Here is a 23,968-nt window from a genome sequence, read left to right as displayed (position 1 = left end):
TGTGAGTGTTTTTTAAATAAAAAAAAAAACTCCTTTTCAGTTCCGTACACTATTGTTGACTGAAGTTTGAGGTTTCTTTTAAAAAATAGAGTCAAATCTTTTTTTTTTAAATTTCTATTGGATTTCATGCAGTCTCATGTTTGTGCAAATAAAAAGATAAAAATATGACTGGAACATAATAACAATGAGCTAAACCAATTAATAAATATGACTACAAAATACGGTGGGACAAGATTGATTAAATAAGCAATTTTTGAAAGAATCATTGAAGCTGCCAATAAAACTCTTTAGTTCAAACACCAAAAGGTTTTAATACGAGTCATCGTGCACAGATGTGATGTGATTCTGTGAAGAGAAATAAGGATCCACCTCAGATAATGTGACTGTTAATGTGATAATGTGAATTTTATTTTCTTACATTTCATGAACTTCCAGTTAAACATTCCCCAGACTGAAGGAGCAAGAATCTCACAGCTTGATATTCCCAGTGAACCGAATCGGTTTCCACAGGATGAGAAGTTGTGCAAACAAGATAATATTCTGTGTATTAATGTTTATTACACAGTGGAAAACTGAATTATTGGATGAAAAATGGATGAAACTATATCTTAGAAACTACCAATATTTCAGCCTCAAAACAAACTGATTAAACTCTGTTTTAATAATCGTCTGATGTTCGTCAGTGTGTTTAGCTGTTAACAGCAGCAGGTCTGCAGTGTCTCACTCTGCATGTTCATATTATTTCTGCTGCTTTTTAAACTCTGTTCATATTCTGACAGTTTCCTTCATGATTAATCTCTATATCAAATATCTGAAGCACATATTATTCATTGAATATCTCATCAATCACAGATAAATGTGATTAATCCTTAATGAAGCTTTTTATTATGAGGAAAAAAAACATTTACAATCACACAATATAATGATCTAATGTCACATAAAACAGGAGAACAAAACAATTTTATTTTGATTATATTAAATGTGAAGATAGCAACAATATTTTTGAATGTTTTTTTTAAATTTGTGAATAAATATGAGTAAAACATTCTCTACAGAAATAAATGTGTAACAGCTGCACAAAAATGTTTTTAAAAAGCTGAAATGTTTCCATGTTTGTGTGTTCTGGGTCACATTAAAAGTGTTTACAGTTTTTACAGCAAATGTAAAAATGTAAGGCAGTGGTTCTCAACCTGAGGGTCAGGATCCCCGCAAAGGGTCACTGTATTATTCAGAGGGGTCGCTGGATGATTGGACAGGATGTGATACAGAAAAAAACATTTTGGACACAAAACTGATTTTTCTTCAAGCTTTCTTCTAGTTTCTGCTTTATTTCTCGTGGATTTCTGTGTTTTACCAAAAAATCCTCTTTCTAGAGCTGCAAGTTAGTCGAGTAATTGATTAGTTGATCGGCAGACGATTTATCAGCAACTATTTTGATAACTGAATAATCGTTTTTGTCATTTTTAAAGCAAAAATTCAAAAAAATAAGCTGGTTTCAGCTCCCCAAATGTGATGATTTACTGCTTTTCTTTGTTGAACATGATGATAAACTGAATATCTTTGGGTTTTGGGCTATTAGATGAAAAAACAGACATTTGAAGATGTAACCTTGGACTGTGGGAAACTTTAACGGATATTTTTCACTATTTTTTTTCATTCAATTTATGGACAAAAATGATTAACCAATTAATCAAGACAATGATCAGTAACTTGATCAGACACTACATCCCAGGTAGACTTCGCTTTATTTTAAGGGGTCACAGGTCAAAAAGGTTGGCAACCACTGATATTACGGTTAAAACATTCCCTCATTTTACTAAGAGCACGTGAATGCGCCTCAAAATCACTATTCAGTTGTTCTTAATATTTCCGACAGCGCTCGAACGCACCATTAAAGCGACACTGGTGCCAGACTGGATCCAGTTCATGTGAGTTTTACACCAGTTAAACTGTGTTTTTATGTCTCTGTGCTGCATGAATTCATCACTGACATGCCGACAAACTGTGCGACTGTTTGTCTGTTTGAAACTTGATGAAACGACTCGTTTAAAGACGCGTTTTAACAGCAGTTAGCATGCTAACGGCTAGCGGCTGTGTTGCTGGGAAAGTTGTGAAGCTGACGGAGGAAAAAAGTTGTTAAATGTTACTTAAACTCTTGTTAACGCTCATAAAAACACAGTGAAGCTCAGTTCACTGTTGAGACGGAGTGAATATTGCGTGTTTCCAGCTGGTTGAAGCGTTTTCTCCTGTTTTTAAAGTTTGATGCACCTGTTGCGAGTTGAACCTGCCGTTAATCTCTCACTTATTTAAGGGTCTAATCGCTTCTGTATGATATAAACACACTTTGTGGATGTTTTTCTTGATTAAATTCAGTTTATTGTGCCCCCCCCTCCCCTCTAAAGCTGCCCAGTTTCACTTCCTGGTGTCACAGGTGAGTGTACAGGTGAGCCGCCCCTCGCACACTCGCAGATTTCAGCCTGTAAATGAGATTAAAGTTTAGTTTCTGTCTTTCCTGGTTGATGGAAAACTTCGGGAATGTTGCGTTTTTGTTTGTTTTGTCCACCTGCGTGTGCTGATAAGGTCCGTCTGACCCCGCCCGCTTCTGCCGAGCTACATGCTAAGCTAACAACAGTCTGATAAGATGAGTTTCACCTGAAGCACAGAAACACACCTGAGAAGGTTTCTGTCAGTTCAACTTCATTTATTTCTTTTTCAAATGTCACATAAATCAGTAGGTGAACTACCTGCAGGTAAAACCAGTGATAGAAGAAGTACTCAGATACTTTACTGCAGTAAAAGTACTAATATACTAATGTACAAATTCTTTATTACAAGTAAAAGTCCTCCTACAGTAAAAGTACATAAGTATTATGAGCTTGATGTAGTTAAAGTATTGCAGTAAAAGTGCATAAGTATTATGAGCTTGATGTAGTTAAAGTATTGCAGTAAAAGTACATAAGTATTATGAGCTTGATGTAGTTAAAGTATTGCAGTAAAAGTACATAAGTATTATGAGCTTGATGTAGTTAAAGTATTGCAGTAAAAGTAGTGGTTTGGTCCCTCTGACTGATATATTATTATATATGACATCATTAGATTATTAATAGTGAAGCATCAGTGTTAGAGCAGCATGTTACTGTTGTAGCTGCTGGAGGTGGAGCTAGTTTACACTACTTTATATACAGTTAGCTAGTTTAGTCCAGTGGTTCCCAATCTAGGGGTCGGGCCCCTCCAAAGGGTCAGCAGATAAATCTGAGGGGTGGTGAGATGATTAATGGGAGAGGAAAGAAGAAAAAACAAAGTTCTGATACACAAATCTGTTTTCAGTTTTTGGACTTTTTCTCTAATCTTTGATTTTTGCTGAAATATTGGATCATTTGAACATTTATTGAAATGAAAGCATGTGAGAAGTTTAGAGGGAAAAATCACTATTTGGTGGAGCTGTTAACAACTTGATTTTACAGCAACAACATCTGATTCAACAAAAAGCTCTAATTGAAGAGTCTAATTCCTGTAATTCTAATAAACTTTGTCCAACAACAGTCAATGTAAACCAGGTTTTTAATTAGAGATTTAATTGTAATAAATTGGTGCTTTATGGATCTCTTGTGTGCTGAATTATCAAAACAAACGTTTTGTAAAAGTTAAAAAGACGTCGCCTGCTGATGTTATTGTTTATCAATGTGAACAACAACCGAGTATTGAATGGAGTCTAAATGTAAGTAACATTTGGCTCAGTGTGATGTTTGGCTGCTGGAGACTCTTGCCAGGAACAGATTTTATATATTTATATATCTAATTTTCCTTCTTGTTTCTCAGCCTTTATCAGCAGCTGCTCTTTTAGTTTGTGGGTGTTTGAAATAAATATGAAATCATGTTATTTTCTGTTCAGTTTGATCCAGAACGACAGACGAAGAAGACAGAAGAGGAGGAGGAGGGACGACAATGTTTGAAAATGTCCCGACAGGTAAATCCTCTCAGCTGTTTCAGAAGCTGTTTGTACAGACGCTACATGTACACTGTGTGTGTTTACATGTGTGTCGCTGCTTCTACAGTTCGAACACGTCCTCTCTGTGTGTGTGTTTGTCCTCAGTGTCCTCCGCAGAGCGTCAGCAGGTACTGGGAGCTCTGGAGCGTCTCCAGGCCAAACTGGTGCAGAGGGAGGAGTGGACCCACAGCGACACACTGGGGAACCTGAGAGAGACCCTGCAGAGTCCCTTATTCACCCACATCCTGACCCTGCAGCACTCCATCAAACAGCTGCGACACCAGGTGAGAAACCAGGCAGGAAGCTCCGGGTCTGAGAGGTGAAGCCAGTGTGGAAGAGCCTTAAACCTGCGTTCTCTCTAACGGCCAGCAGGGGGCGACTCCACCGGCTGCACAAAGAAGTCTGATTGTATTGACGTTTATTAGAAAATGACCCTACTTCTCTCTTGATTTATTACCTCAGTAAACAGTTTCCTGATGAGTTTATGGTCTCAGTCACTAGTTTCACGTCTTCTTCAACACAGTTTGATGTTCGTTTTGTGAATTATGGTCCCATTTAATTTAAATCAGACGATAAAGCGGTGTATGCTTTAGGGCGTGGCTACGTTGTTATTGACAGGTTGCTGCCACGGCGACAGCATTGGTTAGATAATATAAACATGGCTGCTATTTCAGTGTGTTTTCAGTTCATTAAAGTTAATTGTAACATTTTGTTCGCCTAATAAACTCTTGTTCAGTGTTTGGTTGAACTAAAGATCCTCTGATGAGTCGATGTTCAGTTTTTCCAGTAAGTTCATTTTGTTTTAATGGTTTTAAGCCTGTTTTTCTACAGCGAAAATTAGCATTAGCATTATCTGAGTTAACCATAGACTGTAAATCATGGATGTGTAAAGAGAACTGGATACAGGAAGAGCGCCGGGCTTTGAGGCAAATCTGACATAGCGGCCAAACCGTGTAATGACAACGTCACGTGATGCACACTGGCCCAAAAAGACTTTTTCCCACAGACTTACATTGTGAAGGAGACGTCTGTAAATCAGCGGATACATTTTTATGAGCATCACAACCTCCGTGAAATGACTCGTCTCACTATCAGAATTAAATCTGTTCGGTCCGATCACATTTCAAAACACTAGAAGAGCCGCATGATTGAATTGTTTTATCCACATTGAAGTTAGCCGGAGGGCTAAACCGGAAGTAGCCGACTCGGCCAGTGGAAGTCACTAGTGCACTCGCTCTATGCAGAAGATCCGGGTACTTTCATACTGGGAAGTCGATTTTTTTTTTTTTTTTGCTTCATGCGCCACTGAGCAACTTTCATAGGAATGAACGGGGCCCCGCCTCCGACGCTGTTCATACATCCATGCTATAAATGCACCCTGCTAACCAAGCTAGCAGCTAGCGTCAGGGTCAGCTCCAAAAATCCAAGATGGTGACGGTCAAAATACCAAACTCGAGTCCACAAACCAACGAGTGACGTCACGACGGCTCACGGTGGCTACGTCCATTTTTTTAATAAAGTCCAGTGTTTCTCCTGTAATTGTGCAGGCCTGGTGCACCACTGGGCCAAAATCTTTTCTTTGATGCCAAATATCCATTCATTCAGAAATCAACAATCATTTGCGTTTTGGAGCCTGTTTCACTATCCTGAAACGTGAATCAACCTCTGTGTCGTTGCCCGGGAAACTCTTGACACGATGTGAGTGTCTCGTCGTACCGCCGAGCCTGAAACAAATTCTAGAGGAAACACCTTCACCTGCCGCGTTCAGGTCTCTCAGGACTACAACAGAACTCCAGCGTGTCGCTGCACTGACCTCACAGTTGTTTTTCACACCTTAATTAACTAGCTTCATCACAAAAATTGATTCTTGGCATATACAAATATAAGAATTTTTTTCACCTGCTCCTTTATAAACATTGATTATAGCTGCTTTAATGGTCTTAGACATGTAGAACCAGCTTCCAGCCCAGATATACTCAATAATCATTTACAGAGGTTGATGTCAGAACGCAAAACACCAGAGTATAGTAACAAAAAGAGGAACTTTGGCACCAAAAAGACTGTAACGTTGAAAGATATCTACTTGATTTGGACGCTGAAGCTTCATATTAGCTTCAGATCAACTTTTAAATCCATCACTTCCACTGTAAGGTCGTTATGAAGGATCTTCTGATGGTCAGTATGAACAGGAGGAATGATTACAGCAAGACAAACAGGTTTAGGGCTGCGTATTATCAGCTGATATCATTACATCACTTACTCGTGTTCTCTGATTAGATTCTGCTCTCGTCGGTTTGGATAAAAAGCGTCTCAGTTAAATTAAATTGTAAGTTGAGGAACATCTGGATGAGATGAGGAGAATATTAGACAGCTGTCAGTAAATATGAATCATGTCTTTAGAGTCCAGTAAACAGAATATTTTCAGTTTCTTCTGGTCTGCTCTCAGTGTTTATCAGTGTATCAAACATCTGAGGAATGTTTCCCATCAGCCCGCAGCAGCTCTTCATCTGTGACATGTGTGTGTGTATGTGACTCCGCCCCCCAGGTGTTGACAGCCTATCAGGTATCGATACGCCGCCGCCGCCGCTGCCGCTGCCTCCTCCCGTCCGAACCGACCTGTCAGCTGGGTTGAGCGGGGGACTGCATCGCTATCTGTATGCAGCTCCAGCTCCTTCTGACGTGGAGCCTTTACAATAAACAATCTGCAGGCCAAATTAAGATAATGGCAATAACCAACGGCGGGCTTCATATTCTAAGTGCTGCGAAGGTCAGAGCTGAGTCTATGAATGCGTCGGTGGGGGAAGCTGTTGGAGGGTATATGAAGCAGGGACTTTTCCCTCCCTCCCTCCTCTGGGCTCTCTGCGGATCTATCAAGCTTTAATATCTAGTGTCTTGGTTTGAGTAACGGCCTTGTCGAGGCGGTATTGATGAAATGGCTCGGGATCCTGCTCCGTCAGCCTGGCCTAAATAAGCCGCAGACTGATAAGTTTCCACAATATGAGTGTAAAGGTCATTAATACATTACCTGTTCAGAGAGAGAGAGAGAGAGAGAGAGCCTGCAGAGGAATCTATTGATTTTTTTCTTTTTTCTCCTCCCCACTTACCCCCCGGCCTCTACGCTCCGTTCTCCCCTCCACGTCTTTCTTTTTGTCGACAACGTCCTTGTATATAAGGGCGCCCCCTCCCTTTCTCTCTCTCTCTCTCTCTCTCTCTCTCTCTCTCTCTCTCTCTCTCTTTCTCTTTCTATCCATCTGTCTCTTCATCACTGTTGGATCTTTGTTTCTGTTGCTTCAACCTGAAGCTGCTCAAAGTTGTTGTTTTTAACAGGAAGAGATTATGACCGACTTCCTGTGAACAGCTGGATCTGATCTTTAGTGATGTTGAGTTATAACGATGATATAAAACAGAGAGGATCTGCTGCGTCCAGAGAATAAGAACCTCAGCTCTTCATATCATTTATGCACAAACGTTATTTAAACGTTCTCAACTTTTCTACAGATTCTCAAACTTTAACTTCTTGTGCAAAGTTTGTTTTTTTCACAGGTTTGCAAAAAGTGATTTACAACCACAGAAATCTGAACATGGAGTTTTATTTGAGGCCGAACAGTCGAAACATTTTGTGAAGCTCAGAGTGAAATTTCATCAATCATGCTGCTTCTAAAATTTAACATTTAGTTTGAACACAACTTTAGACACAAATTTATAAAATAAAACTAAGAATCTTACTAAACAAGAACAAAACTAATGAAGATTATTTTTTTTAAAGTTGATTTTGTTGTTACATAAACGCTGATTTATGAGAAACAAAAATCTACAAACAAAAGCAAGTTGAAGTTAATAAAAGTTAATTTAGCAAGAACATTATCAATATCCAAACTCTAAATTATGACAGATTATTATCATGTAATATTATCAATCTGTTCTTCTTGATGAGAGTCATATATATCAGGTATCATGTTTATCAAAGTAAAACTTACAATTACTTTCATTATCAATTAATCTGTTGATTATTTTCTTGTTCTCTAAAATGTTGATCAGTGTTTCCCAAAAACCCAAAAATATTAATTTTACTGTCAAACAGACAAAAGAAACCAGAAAATATTCACATGTAAGAAGCTGGAATCAGAGAATTTGAGACATTTTTACCTAAAAAAAATAATTAAAAATGAAAGTTGGAGATTAATTTTATGTCGATCGACTAATTGTTGAAGTTTGATATCAAAGATTTTGAAATGTTGTGTTTCTTTATGTCCATTAAAGCTCGACTACGTGCTTCCAGATAAATCTCAGCTCCTGATTGGACGTTTTAATAATAAACTATAATCATGTTTGTTCGATCCGACGTCAACAAACCGTCTCAGCTCAACAGCAGAACCGCTAAATTAATAACATTAACGATGCCAAACTGATGACCCTGGTGCAATGCATGATGGTCCAGCAGCGCGGCTACTTTGGACTTTTGGTGCTTTTCCTGCTACGACCAGTTAAAAGGTCCCAGTGAGCTCTGATAGGCCTTAAAACTGTGACAGTAACTGGAAACACGTCTCACCAGTAGCTGTTGACTGCTGTAAATACTGTGTGTGTTGGAACGGACTCATCATCTAAGACCTTTATGTTAATATAAACTGTCTAAAATTGCAAACAATTATGATTTTAATTAGAAAATGTCAAAAAAAAATTGGCAAAGAAGAGTCATGATTTAGATATTTGGTGCTCCGTCACTTTAATTTTTACAAAACAGTCATTTTGTTTAATGTTTAATAAGCAAATGTGCAGATTAAACACCTGCAGCGTTTTTCTGTACAGCTCCAACACATGTATCACCTCCTCTTCCTCCTCCTCCTCCTCTTCCTCTCTCTGCAGCTGAGCAGCATGCCTCCTGATACCTGCAGTGAGTTCAGTTTCTCTAAGAAGGGTCAGCTGATCATGAGCGCCGTTAATCTTACCAACTGCTCGGCCCCGCCCACCCTGTCCACCTCCTCCTCCATCCTGACCAACGGCTCGACTCCGCCCATCCATCAGACTCCGCCCTCGTCTGACCTCCTGCAGAAATGGATCCTCGACGCCGCCAAGGTGGGCGGAGCCACAACACACGCACGCACACACACACACACACACACACACACACACACGCACACACACACACACACACACACACACACACACACACACACACACACACACACACAGCACGAATATCAACACAAGTAAAAACCCCTGATTCTGTGTGTGTGTGTGTGCGTGTGCGTGTGCGTGTGCGTGTGTGTGTGTGTGTGTGCGTGCATGTGCAGGACCGTCACACAGAGCTGGTCAGTCTGACTCGGCCGCTGTCCGGCGGTCTGGGCTTCAGCGTGGTCGGTCTGAATCCTGAAGGAAGCAGCAGTCACGGCGTCTTCGTCAAACACATCCAGCCTGGAGGCATCGCACACAGGTTCACTCACACACACCTTTATTCTCCTGTTTCTACAGCTGTATGAGTTTGGAAAGTACAAAGATCTGGGGGTGTGGAGTTGCATTGTGGGTAATGTAGGCACCAGGTTTAGACAAGGAATAATAAAGATGATGGAGAGGATGTATTCTGCACATTTCCAGCTCTATATTTATATTCTGGGGCTCTACTGGAATAAAAACTCCTTATTTATCTTCTACTGGTCCTTTATGCAGCCCCTCAGTTCAGCCTCTGTCTGAAACAGGCCGTTTTAGCTCCTGTCCCTTTAAGGCCCGCCTCCTGATGAGCCCACTCTGTTCTGATTGGTCAGCTTTCAGGAAGCTTCCTCCGGCTCCGGAGGCTACGTAAACAAACTATAGTAGCAGGATTTCACTTCTTTTTCTCCTTCTTTACTCCAAATGTCAACTTCTCAAATCCATCCGTACATGTTGGAGCTGAACAACACATGGAAACACCTTAGCAACCACCTTAGCAACCACCTTAGCAACCACCTTAGCAACCAAGATTACGGAACGGACAGCTGTTTATGGGCGTTTGCAGTGAGCTGATGTCAGCTTGTTGGCAAAGTAGAAAAGAAACGCCACAAATGAAGCGTTGAGAGCAGGTTGAAGCCCTGAGTTTTGACTTGCAGGCAGCATTTCTACAGACGTTCACCTCAAGTTTAACATCTGACATCATAACTGTATAAATAACAAAACCACAAAAAGCAGAATATGTTTACTTCAATAACGTTAAAGGAGTACAGAGTTCTCTTAAGTCAAACTTTTAACAAACGTTCTAGTGTTTTTGCAGGTTTTAGTCCATTTATTATAAATTTATTATATGTTACATCACCTCTTAAAAATCAACAGTTACCCACTAAACTGTCAGTTAATGTTTTTACATCTTTATAAGTCTGATAATATGATTAGATTAAAATAACTGCTGTTTGAATATTACACTCTTTCAAATCACAATTTTGATATAAAAGCTATGAATTAGTCAGCTGTTGTTGACAGTAATATAAAGTTTTGTTTTAGCATTTAACAGTTACTGCATGAAGCTAGATGATTAGCTTTTAGCCTCTCTAATCAGAAACAGGTAAGAGGATTCCTAAAATCTAATAAACAATAACTATTTAAATATGAGTAACTGTGGAGAAATGTCTGTGGTGTTAACAGTTGAAGTTGTTGCGTTGCGTCTGCAGGGACGGGCGTCTCCAGGAGAGGGACCAGATCCTGGTGATTAACGGCAGTCCTCTGGAGCCGGGGATCAGCCAGCAGCAGGCGCTGACGCTGCTGCAGCAGCCGGGAGAGACGGTGGAGCTGGTGGTGGCCAGGGACCGCCCACCGAACGCATCATCACCGCACGCCATCGACACGGTAAGAAAAGTCTGCAGTTCATCCGAAACCGTTCCGGTCTGAGACGAACAGCGGCGAAGATTAATACAGATAAATAGATATCTGACACATTTACAGTCTTTTTAGCATCAAATTCCCTCTTTGTGTTTCCTCGGACAGTGTTTCCCTGTTGAGCTGCAGGAGTATAAGTATAGGTGGAAGGATTTCCATTGTAAGGTCATTATAAAGGCATCTTCTAATAGTCAGTATGAACAGGAGGAATGATTACAGCAAGAAAAACAGCTTTAATGTTCATTTGATGACTGACTGTTGGTTTAATGACACTTGAAAAACTGTGAACTCGTCCTTTAACGTGACGTCAGGAGTCTGAAGGTTTCTTTGCTCATCAGGAATGTTTCTGATCAACTGTATTTATCAGCTCTGATGTAAATAATTCATAAACGTGTTTGCTTTGTGGTTTTTACATTTCTGTTTGTGTTTCATGTTAGTGAGCTTTAGCTGCAACTAACGTTTAGTTTCATTATTTATTAATCTGCAGATTATTTTATGATTAATTGTTTTGTCTGTAAAATATCATGATTTCCTAAAACCAAAGTTAATATATTTAAGTGTTGTTTTATTCAACAAAAAGTTACTATATATATAAAAAAAACAAACATCAAATAGTCACATTTGAGAAGTTGGAACTTGCATTTTCTCCTCAGAAGTGACTGAAACCATTGATTATCAGTTTTCCATGATTAGATTATTAGTAGGTGTATTTTTGAATTTTGGACAGAGCTGCTTCCAGTCTTTATGCTAAGCTAAGCTAAGCTAAGCTAAGCTAAGCTAGGCTAGGCTAACTACATCCTGACTCCAGTAAAAGCTCAGATATGAGATTTACATAATCTGATTCTCAGAAAGACAAATGATCTCCCAAAATATTGAATTATTCCTTTAATTTAAAAATATAGAAATATTAGTATTTGTGGAGTGGAATACTGACTGTGAGGAACTCGAAAACATGACAAATGTTTTTATTCAACATTTCCTCTCAGATCAATGATGTGTATTTTTGTTGCTATGGAGACATTTACTCACCTGCTGCAAGTTTTATTTTATTATATATTTTTTTATGAGAATACAAGACAGAGTCCAAAAGCTCCAGATGGGAGGAGTGTTTCTGATACTAAAGTTTTACTGTCAGCTGTTTGAGAGAAGCGAGCGCCGATCGTGAAATCAAGTGTTTTCTTTGGTTTCTTAGTGGTTTTTTTAGAATCCGTTTTAGGTAAAAAACAACAATGTTAAGCATATGATAGATCTAAAATTATAAGATCCAGGATGTTAAAGTGTCAAAGTCAGTAAACTCAAAGTTCCCAGCAGGACCAGTAAAATCAAACATCATTTGGTTGAACGTTGAGCTGCAAAACCAGATGTCAGCTTTTCTCATTTAGAGACGAAACTTTCACTTATTTTCAGTCTGAGTTTGCACATTTGGTCGCTTTTATAGCTCAGCGTGAACATTTAGTTCCTAAAGCGCACACACACACACACACACACACACACACACACACACACACACACACACACACACACACACGCACACACACATCATTCAGCATCTTGGCTGTCACTCAAAACAAGCATTGCTGAGAGGGCGTCAATCATAACTGGAGGTCACTTTCAGGCGGCGCCTTTGTATCAGAGTGAGACCTCCTGTTTATGACGAGCCGTAAGTCTGCTGACATTGACTCGGATGATTTTTATGACCTTAAAGCCGATAGGAAATCAAGTTAGTGCTTCCACTCGCAGCGTCGCTCCTGACAATATGTATTTAAGTCTGAGAGGAGGCGCGATCAATGAATGTCGACATGACAGGGGGGCGAGTGGGGGTGGGGGGGGCGGGCGGCAGCCAGGAGGGAGGGAACGTATATGAACGTATACACCGGGGGGAAATGACAGGTGGACGAGACAGTGATGTCACCATGAAACTCACGGAGGTCAGAGGTCGTAGATGGAAAGTGAAGATGTGAAGCTTCTCTTCTCTGCTAAGCATTGTGGGTATTTGAGTCTTTGAATTTCCTGATATGCTGTAAAAATAACAACATGTCAGTAATCGACTAAATTAACGTCAATTAGTATCCTAATAAATTTTGAATCTTCCAGTAGGTGAAAATGATTGTATGAACTGAATGTATGATGAGAGGATTTTTACATTATTTACTGCAGAATCATTTAAACTGAGGACATCGTACTGCTAGCTTACTGCTAAAGATACAACCATAATGTCCCTGGTTCAGGTACCTCTGTCCCAGTATCCTCCCTCTCTACACTTTCAAACTGTTCAATAAAGGCAAAAAGGCCAAAAAATAATAAAAAATGAGTTACAGTTAAAGCGTACGCCACCGATAAAGCATCACGCTCCTAGAACCAAAACTAGGATGAAAATCGATGCAGCAGAACCAGAAATGTCTCCTTAATACCCACAATGCAACTGGACGACTCACATCGTTTACTCAATAACATGAATACGAGGTCGGTGCTGCTGCGTCCTGTAACGTCATTTAACAGACACGTCGGTGGAAACGACGACACACAACATGAAATGATGTAGAAAAACCTTCATCGCTGCAGTGAGCTCACTTCTGTGGTGTGAATGTTTGCAAACACTCAGTCATGACGACGTGCGGACTGAACTAACCGTTTAATTAAGAAGACTTAATGAGCAGGGATGTGCAGAGAGCCCAGTATCTGTATTTGTTGAGGCAGCAAAATTATTTGTATTTGAATAAAAGTGGAAAGAGGCTTAAAAATCCTGTTTTTGTTTTTATTACACTTTTAATTAAAGTGTCACAATAAGTGTTCATGAAGCTTGTGTCAGTAGCTCAGCTCCCAACTCTCGGACTGATGTCCAAATAAGGAAATGTGCGTCATGTAGCAGGTGGATGTGACTCCCCTCACTGAGACCTGCTGATAGACGTCACAGCGGAGCAGAGGAGAGACACTGAGATAGTGATGTAACCGACCTGCAAACTGGTGTTTGACATGGTTTGTTTTTCTTCCAGAAAACAAATAATTTTTAAAATATTTGTATGAATTTTATGAATATTTGTACTTTGCTGATTAACATATTAGTAATCGGGCACACCCCCGTTAATGAGAGAAAAGCTTCCTCTACTTTCAGTGTTTGCATGATTTTCACATGAAGGATTTTTGGAGGATTTTTCGTAATCTTTGTGTTAAAAAACAAACTGCTGTGAGGATTTTTCATCCTGACTTTCTATGTTGTTGTTTTGTTGTTTTGGTTTATTCTGTACATCTATTTCCTGTCTGTCCGTCCTGGAAGAGGATCCTCCTCTGTTGCTCTGCCTGAAGTTTCTTCCACTGTTTTTTAAGGATAGAGGCGTCGTATGCTGTACGGATTTATTTATTTATTTAACCAGGAAGCCTCCTCAGATACGTACAGTATCTCTTTTATGAGGGAGACCCAAATGGCAGCGTACAATAGGTGTCACATAGTCATTAATTAATTAATTAATTAACAACCACACAATCTTAACACGACAAAACAGAAGCTGAGCGACATGAGGAAGATGAAAAGGTGACGATTTAAAACTATTAGACTCCTTGTGAAACGTGTGAATGTGACCTGATAGGAAGATTTCCACATGACATTTATCTTGAACATTTTCCAAGATTTTAAAGCCCTTTGACATTAACTTGTCTCGACATTATGGTTGAAAGAGTCAGATCAGCGTTAAGTATGTGGACCTGACGTCTCTGAGGGCTGATTGTAGTTCTCTCTACAAGCTCATTGTTACTGTTCCTTGTGTAATAATGAGTCTCCAACACCTGAGTTACTGGACCTGAATACATGAGAGGACGTGAAAATGTTTTGAGCTTCTCGACATTTAAATAAGCAGAAGAAGAAGATGTCAGTGAGGATAAACGATGTTGGTGACTGAAGCGCAGCAGGTCTGGACTGTTAATGTGAGCTGAGGATCACAGGTTAGTCTGAGCCCTAATGATTCTGCCCCGCTCTATTGTAGGATCATTATCGCACAGAATTACACTGTCCCTCTTGTTTGTTACCCTCCTCCTCCTCCTCCTCCTCCTCCTCCTCCTCCTCCTGCCCGGCTCGTTGGATCCGGGCCACGTCCTGCATACCAGGCCTCCGATCCGCCTGCTTTTGTTTTATTCATGTCCCGCTTCTATCGAGGTCACGTTTAATGGAGCTGCGGGCATAAAAAACACAACTCTGGATGGGATTTTATTGCTGTTCTCCTGGCCCCGGCTAACTATCAGCCTCCTGAAGCCAAGACTCCTCCGCCTGAGCAAATTCAGGCGCGCCTCTGACCCGCCGTCACAGCTGATGTGTCGTCCTGCCGTCTCTCTGTTGTCTCCGCTGGACTCGGTCCCACGCTGACAGGAAACTTTAAAGTCGCTCATAAAGACGGCTGTAAATCAGAGAGTCAGATATCATTTCACAGCCTTTTGTCTATTTAGTGAACATCATCCCGCCATCGATTAGGACGGCGTGTCAGCAGACGCGCTCCGGAGTTGAGAGTTAATTTACGACCTCTCCTAAAAAATGATGAAAAGCAGAAAGAACGAGGATAAAAACTAACAGATTGAGCAATTAAAGAAACCAGAGGGGGGCTTTTAAAAAGTGCCTCGACTCAGAGAAGATGAACTAAGAGTCACCTGTCAGTCAGAACGCAGGGTCAAAGGTTGAAAAGCTGTCACAAAACAGAGAGAATATTAAACAGAAGAGAGAAATCTCCTCCATTCATTTCATCTCTTAAAGCCAAACAACCAACTAAACGTCAGAACTCTCCGCCATCTATGTGTTAACAGCGTTTTACTGCGACACAAACACTCAGCAGCACTTTATCAGGAACACCTGTATAATCTAACAGCAACAGCTCCGACATAAATTCTGCTTTTATGAAGCTTATATGTGTTCAGTTTTTGTTGACATTGTGGGAAAGGTGATAATTCTACTTTATGTTTATTATCGAGGTTGTGGAGGGTGCTGCTGGTGAACTGGAGGGCGTTATATTGAAGTGTTCCTGATATTTTGTCCACCCCATTAAAAACAACAAGGAACAGAGTCGAATGTGCTGTTACAGATGTGTCAGACACTTGACCTTTAACCTGTGATGGTCTGTGGGTTTATGGGAAACGGGGTTCGTTAAAGGCCTGATATCAGACAGAACCGTCAACTCGTCACACTCGGTTTCCATCTTCCAGCGGTCCGGCTGGCGGTGACGGACTGTGATTTTGGTTGTTGTCCATTTTCAACATGGCAGCTGCGTCTCTCATATTACAGCTAAACAGTACAAGTTTAAAAGTGAGGAGAGAAATAGACAACGCAGTAACAGAATCTTAGTTCATATGTGTTTTACTCCTCCTTGGTCCTGGTGCACGGCATTAGTCCCGCCCCTGGCGCTGATTGGCTGATAGTTAGTTAGCCCTGAAGTGCTCGTTGGATCAAACGTCTGGAGTCAGAAACCCTCCATCTGAGGAAGTTTACGTTCCGATGCTGAACTTTGTTATTTACGTTACTCTAAAAGTTCCTCCGCTGGGATTTTGAATGAATGTTTCTGACTTCTGGAGGAGAAGCTGGAAGTTCTGGTTTGACTGCAGCTCTCTATGAGACGGAGGAAGACGTCTTGTATCAGATCAAAGCTGTAATAAGAGACCAGACCCTCCTCTGATTACACACACACTCCCTAAAGACTGCCTCTGTGTGTGTGTAGCAGATATGTGCTGCAGCCTCTCATTGATCAGCAGCTGGTATCAGAGAGGAGGAAATGCTCTCAGCTGGTAATTACCTGCTGAGGTTCAGTTTAACAACCTTTCACCTCAGGACAGATAGTCGAGCAGCCAGCCGCTCCGTGAGGCTGCTGCTCCGCTAACGGGGAGGAAACAGGAATAAAATGTTGAATTCAGACATGAAGCTACTGTAAATGATGCAGGTTCAAAGAATTAATAAGAACAAATCATTCAGCCTTCAGCAGGAAATGAAATAAACTTTATTTATATTTAAATAATGTTCTCTGAAAGGCAGCTTTAAGTTTCATCAGGTCTTTTTTTTTTAACTTCATTCTTTGCTTCTTTGTGTCTTTTTATGTTATGATTTAGGACAAATAATGAGGATTTAGCTTTAATTAAAAACCTTTTTTACAGACTTTTTTGTGTTTTCTGAATATATTTTAAAACATGTAACAGGAGGAGAAATATAACTGATGACAGATGAAATCCTCAGACTTTACATGGATTACAGACTATTAATGAACTGGATCACATAAACAATGTTCATGTTAATAGATGCAAACAGTATGTAGATTCTGTTTTGTTTGGGTTGTTTGTTTAAATGTGTACATTATGTTTGTGTTTGTGTTGTTGATCTCCAGGGACGTCGAGTGTAAGATGCTCATATATTGATGATGTTAATCGTTGTTGATTAATGTGTGTGAATGATTCTATGAGGGATGTAAATGTCCAGAAATGAAAATAAACAGTGTGACTCTTCTAACTCTGGACCTGCATGTTGTTGAACAGCTCGCTCCGACTCGTCATCAAACATTTCCACTGAGACTAAAAGGCTTCTGACTCTGTGCCAGATGATCTGGATCTCAGTCATTTCTATTTCTGAAACATGAAACGTTGAGTAATGAATGAAAATAGAAAAGAGAAGAAAGAAGAACTGAGGTTCATTCAGATTCATCGGAGCGAGTAACAAACTTACAGGTGACTTCAAACCTGTCGTCATGATAAAGTTACATTAAATAACCTTCATCCGGGATTTTTCCCTCCATGATATTGAGTCTGAAACTGTTCCTGACGTTTCTCCTGACATGGTTTATTTGGCTCGTTAGTTGTCATGGTGCTGGTTGTTTTTTTGGTCACCAGTATGTTTGGCAGTATTTCATGATGTTTTCTGTTTGGTTGCAGCCGTCACAGTGTGAGAATTTAGTCCTAAATGTCTCTAAATCAGTTCTAGCTCAACAACCAAAGACATCATCAATTTTCTGTCACAATGATCGACTCTCTTGTAGGACAGTCGTAGTCTGAGTCACCAAACCAGCCAGTTAGTCCTCACGTTGACGTCTTTTCTCTTTTCTCTTGTAAAAACATGAAATCTGACGTGTGTTCAGCCCGTTGAGCTTCCTCTCCTGGTTGTTGATGAGTGTTGTGTGTTTCTCGTCCCGTGTTGAAGGATCGGTGGGGTCATGTGGAGGAGATCGAGCTGGTCAATGATGGATCTGGTTTGGGTTTTGGCATCGTGGGAGGAAAGACGACCGGAGTGGTGGTCCGGACGCTGCTCCCAAACAGCGTCGCTGACAAGGTGAGTGATGAGATTTATAACACAAATATTTTAGCTTGGTCAAGGTAAATCTTTTTTTGTAATTTATCTATATTTCTTCTGTATGAACACAAAGAGAACTGTACTAAATGAAACACAAACAAACCAAAAGGTTATTATTAAACTGTGTTCATTTTTACTGCATCTTCATCTTGTATATAAATGCATTTAAGCCACAGAAATGGACTCTTTCAGTTAATAGCATTAATTTGTATTAATAAAATATAATTTGTATTTGTAATATTGTAATTTGTAAGATTGTCGCTGTGAAATATAAATGAACTTTGGTCTTTAACCACTATATATTTAGCAAATTCACATCAGTTGCACCTCTAGTGTAACTTTCTTACATATCTGCTCTGTAAATCACTTCCTGTGTTTTCCTATGAGGAAAAAAAAATCAGAAACAAAAAGTGAGAAATTTATATTTTAAATTCTCTGATTTCATAATGTTGCTCCCTAGTTTTACTTTAATAGATTGTAATCGATCAATAAAATACAGTTTCATCATCAGCTTACGCAGCTGAAGTCTTTATTTCAGTTGTTATATCACAGTCAGAGCAGACGGTCACACTGAGCCTGATTGCATCCTGCTACACAACGACCTCATTAGCTTCCTGCTAAAGTCTGTGAGTCTGCAGATAGACGTACTTTTAATTAACTGCTAACACACTAGTGAACAGGAAACATACTAGCACTTGTCAGTCACAGTTCAGGATATCTGCAGGTCTAAAAGTCTTAAAAACCATTGAAAGTTTCCTTTAAAACAAAACAAAAAAGGCCTTAGAAGGTGTTAAAAGTCTTAAATGTCATTTACAGAAGCTCTTGATTCTCGTCTCTTTCCTGCTGTAGACATTAACATCAGCTGTAAGTTTTCTTTGTGTGTTTTGTGGCTGTCGGGAGACATTTTACATCTATAAACTATAGTGAGACGATGCAACAGTTTGTGCTGTAGCGAACACCTTCACTACTGCAGCTGCAGGACTTTCATCCGCTCACTGTTGATGAGTGTTAGTTTTAGCAAAAATATAAATAAACTTAAATTAATTCATCATTTTTCATTGGTTTATCCTTCCATCCATTTTCTGCTGCTTCACTCAGTCCAGGTCACATTCATTTAATGAATTATTGTTATATAATGCTGGGAAGTAATGAAAACAATCACATATAATGATAAATAGTTTGAATCCTAACGGTATCTCCAGTGTTGCAGGGACTCCTGGCTCATGTGTAACCAGCTGTCTGTTTATATTCCAACAGAACAGGTTCAGTAAAATAATGGTGACACACAGCTAATAAGTTATGATAACTCAGAGCTCAGTGGACGTTTGCTGCATAAATAAAGCTAAAAGATGAGCAGTACATCAGAACAGACAGCAGGCAGCGGGAGGACTAAAGAAGGAATTATCGCTTTGTAAGAGGATTAATTAGATCAATTAGATTAATTGGACAAGATTCATTTCTCTGCAGAGAAGTGAAAAAAGGCTCAGATGCAGTGATGTTTGAGACCGCTCGGCTTTCCAACACACTTCCTGTTCGTCTCTTTGTTCAGGTCTTTCTTTATCCCTCTTTTCCTCTTCCAACTCGTCTTTTCTGATGTTTTTTATTCTCTGCGTCCTCTCGTCCTCTTGTATCTCTTCACTCTCCAATCCCTCCATTTCTTCTTTTACCCTGTTTTCTGTTTCTTCTATCGATCTCCTTTTTGGTATCCTCTTCCACTTCCTGTCGTCTTCTCTGCTTTTTTTCCTTTCATCTTTGCTATCCTCTTCATCACCTCGCCACAGCAGGAGTTAAATGCTGGTTGGGTTGGGCTCAGACCCTGGAGCCCAGAGGGTCAGAGGAGTCTTTTAATATTCGGTATTTGCAACTAAATACAATCCAACATTTGTTTTTGTTTATTTTTTCCTTCATATTACAGCTGCTCAGCCACTTATACTGTAAGTGATCTTTCATTGAAGTCAGATGAGCAGAACAGCTCTGAATCAGGCCGCGTCTGATGGTTTTTCTCCTCCTCCAATCAGGACGGGCGTCTCCGCACAGGTGACCACATCCTTCGCATCGGGGCGACACCCACTGGCGGCCTCACCAGCGACCAGGTGGTCAAGGTGCTGCAGGGTTGTGGGAGTCATGTGACTATGCTGATTGCGAGGGACCCCAGAGGTCAAAGGTCAACGGCACCGCCTCCCCCGCCACCTCCAGACTCCGCCCCTGTCTCTGCCTTACCCCCCCGACCTCCTGACGTGACCCCCCAACGCCGGCAGAGCAGGACGGTGAGCAGTCAGAGTAAAACGTTCAGTGGTCATTAGGGTCAGAGAAGAATCAAACTGATGAAACTTAATGCTGCTGGCGATGGAGGCGGTACAGTCCGAACTGAAATATGTGTGTGTGTGTGTGTGTGTGTGTCTGTGTGTGTGTGTGTGTGTGTGTGTGTGTGTGTTTCAGCCCAATCTGGAGGGATATGAGATCCACGAAGTTCCTCTAACCAAGAAAGACGGTCAGAGCCTTGGCATCTCCATCATCGGCTACAACCCCCTGACCAGCCAAGGTAGGAGAGCAAAAAACTGTTCAAACGGCACCGAAAACACACTTAAACATAGTAAAAGAGCTCTGAAAACGCACTTAAACACAGTAAAAGAGCTCTGAAAACGCACTTAAACACAGTAAAAGAGCTCTGAAAACACACTTAAACATAGTGAAAGAGCTCTGAAAACGCACTTAAACACAGTAAAAGAGCTCTGAAAACACACTTAAACATAGTAAAAGAGCTCTGAAAACACACTTAAACACAGTAAAAGGGATCTGAAAACACACTTAAACATAGTAAAAGAGCTCTGAAAACACACTTAAACATAGTAAAAGAGCTCTGAAAACACACTTAAAAATAGTAAAAGAGCTCTGAAAACACACTTAAACACAGTAAAAGGGATCTGAAAACACACTTAAACATAGTAAAAGAGCTCTGAAAACACACTTAAACGTAGTAAAAGAGCTCTGAAAACACACTTAAACACAGTAAAAGAGCTCTGAAAACACACTTAAACATAGTAAAAGAGCTCTGAAAACACAGTAAAAGAGCTCTGAAAACGCACTTAAACACAGTAAAAGAGCTCTGAAAACACACTTAAACACAGTAAAAGAGCTCTGAAAACACACTTAAACACAGTAAAAGAGCTCTGAAAACGCACTTAATCACAGTAAAAGAGCTCTGAAAACACACTTAAACACAGTAAAAGAGCTCTGAAAACGCACTTAAACACAGTAAAAGAGCTCTGAAAACACACTTAAACACAGTAAAAGAGCTCTGAAAACGCACTTAAACACAGTAAAAGAGCTCTGAAAACACACTTAAAAACAGTAAAAGAGCTCTGAAAACACACTTAAAAACAGTAAAAGAGCTCTGAAAACGCACTTAAACAAAGTAAAAGAGCTCTGAAAACACACTTAAACACAGTGAAAGAGCTCTGAAAACACACTTAAACACAGTAAAAGGGGTCTGAAAACGCAGTAAAAGAGCTCTGAAAACGCAGTAAAAGAGCTCTGAAAACACACTTAAACACAGTAAAAGAGCTCTGAAAATACACTTATACAAAGTAAAAGAGCTCTGAAAACACACTTAAACACAGTGAAAGAGCTCTGAAAACACACTTAAACAAAGTAAAAGAGCTCTGAAAACACACTTAAACACAGTAAAAGAGCTCTGAAAACACACTTAAACACAGTAAAAGGGGTCTGAAAACGCAGTAAAAGAGCTCTGAAAACGCAGTAAAAGAGCTCTGAAAACACACTTAAACACAGTGAAAGAGCTCTGAAAACACACTTAAACACAGTAAAAGGGGTCTGAAAACGCAGTAAAAGAGCTCTGAAAACACAGTAAAAGAGCTCTCATTAAAACATCATGAGCAAAGGTAAGACAGAGAAACACTCGTTGAATACAGTCAAACACACTGAAAATGCCCCAAAAACTCTCTCATTGGTCAGACGGCACCTGGTTACTGCAGAGCTTTACAGTTAAAGATCTGCAGCTGTTTCATATGTGCAACACTTTTTTATAATCGAATGAATTAGAGATGAAACAGCTTATTGAGAAGTTGATCAACAGAAATTATTTTGATTATCAAATAATTGTTGCTCATTTTTTTTCTAGCAAAAAAGTCGAATATTAATTGTTTCCAGCTTCTACATGGTGAAGATTTTTGGCCATTTGTGATAATAAAATTAATATCTTTGAGGTTTAGACTGTTCACACTTTTCTAGACCAAACTATTAATCACTTAAATGAGAACATAATTGCCAGATTAAGCAATAATTAAAATAATTGTTAGTTTCAGCCATAAATGGAATAAATATGTGTGTGTGTGTGTGTGTGTGTGTGTGTGTCTTCCTGCTCAGATGCTGTAGGTGTGTTTGTCAAACATGTGGTTCCAGGCAGCGCAGCGGACCAGAGCGGAAACATCAAAGTCCACGACCGGCTGATTGGTGTAAGAACCCGCTGTGTGTGTGTGTGTGTGTGTGTGTGTGTGTGTGTGTGTTTCATACAACATAACCATCATAACCAATTTATATTCAGAGAAATTAGAGCTCATGATATCTTTACATCTCTCTCTCCTCCTGTCGTCTCTCCTTCTCTTTGACTTTCCTTTATTTACCTTTTTCTGTTGTTTTGTTCCATTCGTCTCTTCTTCGTCTCTTCTTCGTCTCTTCTTCGTCTCTCTCTCTGTGTCCTCCCGTCTGTCTCACCAGCTGGACGGTGTCAGTCTCCACGGTCTGACCAATCAGGAGGTGCTGGAGGTGATGAAGCAGACGGGTCAGACTGTAGTTCTCACTTTGGTCAGGAAGAAACCCAGAACCCTGGAGAGATCCCTGGATAAAGGTACAGACAAAGAGAGAGAGAGAGAGAGACTGTCCTCTATAAAACTCAGTCAACTCTTACTGTTACTGCTGGACCAGGACTGCAGGTGTGGTTGTTGCTATAACGCTGTAGATATGGCTGCAGCAGCTGGACTGTTGCTGCTCTGATTAACATCAACCAACAAACATTGTGAAGTCTGACACTCAGGATCTGAATCATTGCTTCTATCAGATATGATAAATGTGTTTTCAGGAACCAGTCAGCACGGCTCCGTCACGTCACACGTAGTTACACCTGTTAAAAACTGATGTGTCACAGCGTCGGTCATCACAACAAGGAAAACCACAGCCAGGCTGCAACCATAATCACAGAAACTGCATCACAGTATAATTACAGTAATTGTGCTAACAGGGCAGGTTTCATAATCAAATAACATTAAACTTAGTGAAATATTGCAACAATAGTCTGAGTCAGTTTAAGTCCCGGAGCCAACTGTCAATCACAGCCGTCAATCAACACCCACACAGCAGACAGCAAAGCTACTATAAGTCTAAAAATCTTATTAATGGAGCAATAATTTCCAAAACGACCACCAGCAGACTTATAATAGGGCCTGAATTTACAGACTGAGACGAGAATGACTCGTTGAAAACAATGATTGACTCAGTATTTCTAGAGAGAAGTATTTCTAGAGCCAGTTTAACTAACCTCCATTAGTTAATATATTTACTATATGTAAATATATAGTTAATATTAGCTGCAGTGATCCAGACTGAGGTGCATCTACTCACTCTGTGGTCACTGATACATAAAACATCATCTCTGTAACAAACATGCAGCAATGAAACTGAACATCCTGTCATTCAGTGTTTGTGTGACTTTATAAAACAGGCAGCAGAATAACGTTAAAGGATGAAACTGTGATATTTCCTGCTGTTTCTGAGACAACAAACTGTGTGGATATGATCAGTATATGTTGGTAAAAAATCAA

At 40.0% G+C, this 23,968-nt stretch overlaps 1 protein-coding gene across 5 annotated transcripts in view; it reads left to right on the top strand.

The window, feature by feature from the left end:
- The first annotated feature begins 1,831 nt into the window (after window positions 1–1,831).
- Window positions 1,832–23,968, top strand: part of patj (PATJ crumbs cell polarity complex component) — a 155,741-nt gene continuing 133,604 nt past the window's right edge. For 3 of the 5 annotated variants that reach the window (XM_067596050.1, XM_067596051.1, XM_067596047.1), the window contains exons 1-11: window positions 1,832–1,928; window positions 3,893–3,967; window positions 4,094–4,272; window positions 8,852–9,061; window positions 9,280–9,419; window positions 10,624–10,798; window positions 17,982–18,110; window positions 20,150–20,398; window positions 20,571–20,673; window positions 22,518–22,606; window positions 22,869–22,998. In XM_067596050.1, coding sequence (XP_067452151.1) covers window positions 3,946–3,967; window positions 4,094–4,272; window positions 8,852–9,061; window positions 9,280–9,419; window positions 10,624–10,798; window positions 17,982–18,110; window positions 20,150–20,398; window positions 20,571–20,673; window positions 22,518–22,606; window positions 22,869–22,998 — 1,426 coding nt within the window. In that variant the 5' untranslated portion in view covers window positions 1,832–1,928; window positions 3,893–3,945. Of the gene's footprint in view, window positions 1,929–2,402; window positions 2,444–3,892; window positions 3,968–4,093; window positions 4,273–8,851; window positions 9,062–9,279; window positions 9,420–10,623; window positions 10,799–17,981; window positions 18,111–20,149; window positions 20,399–20,570; window positions 20,674–22,517; window positions 22,607–22,868; window positions 22,999–23,968 lie in introns of those variants that run through there. The other 2 variants (XM_067596048.1, XM_067596049.1) reach the window with 2 other exon arrangements.

The sequence above is a fragment of the Thunnus thynnus genome, chromosome 8, assembly GCF_963924715.1.
Source record: "Thunnus thynnus chromosome 8, fThuThy2.1, whole genome shotgun sequence".
Lineage (NCBI taxonomy): Eukaryota > Metazoa > Chordata > Actinopteri > Scombriformes > Scombridae > Thunnus > Thunnus thynnus.
The sequence above is the reverse complement of the archived record's forward strand: the minus strand, read 5'-3'. Positions and strand labels throughout refer to the sequence as shown.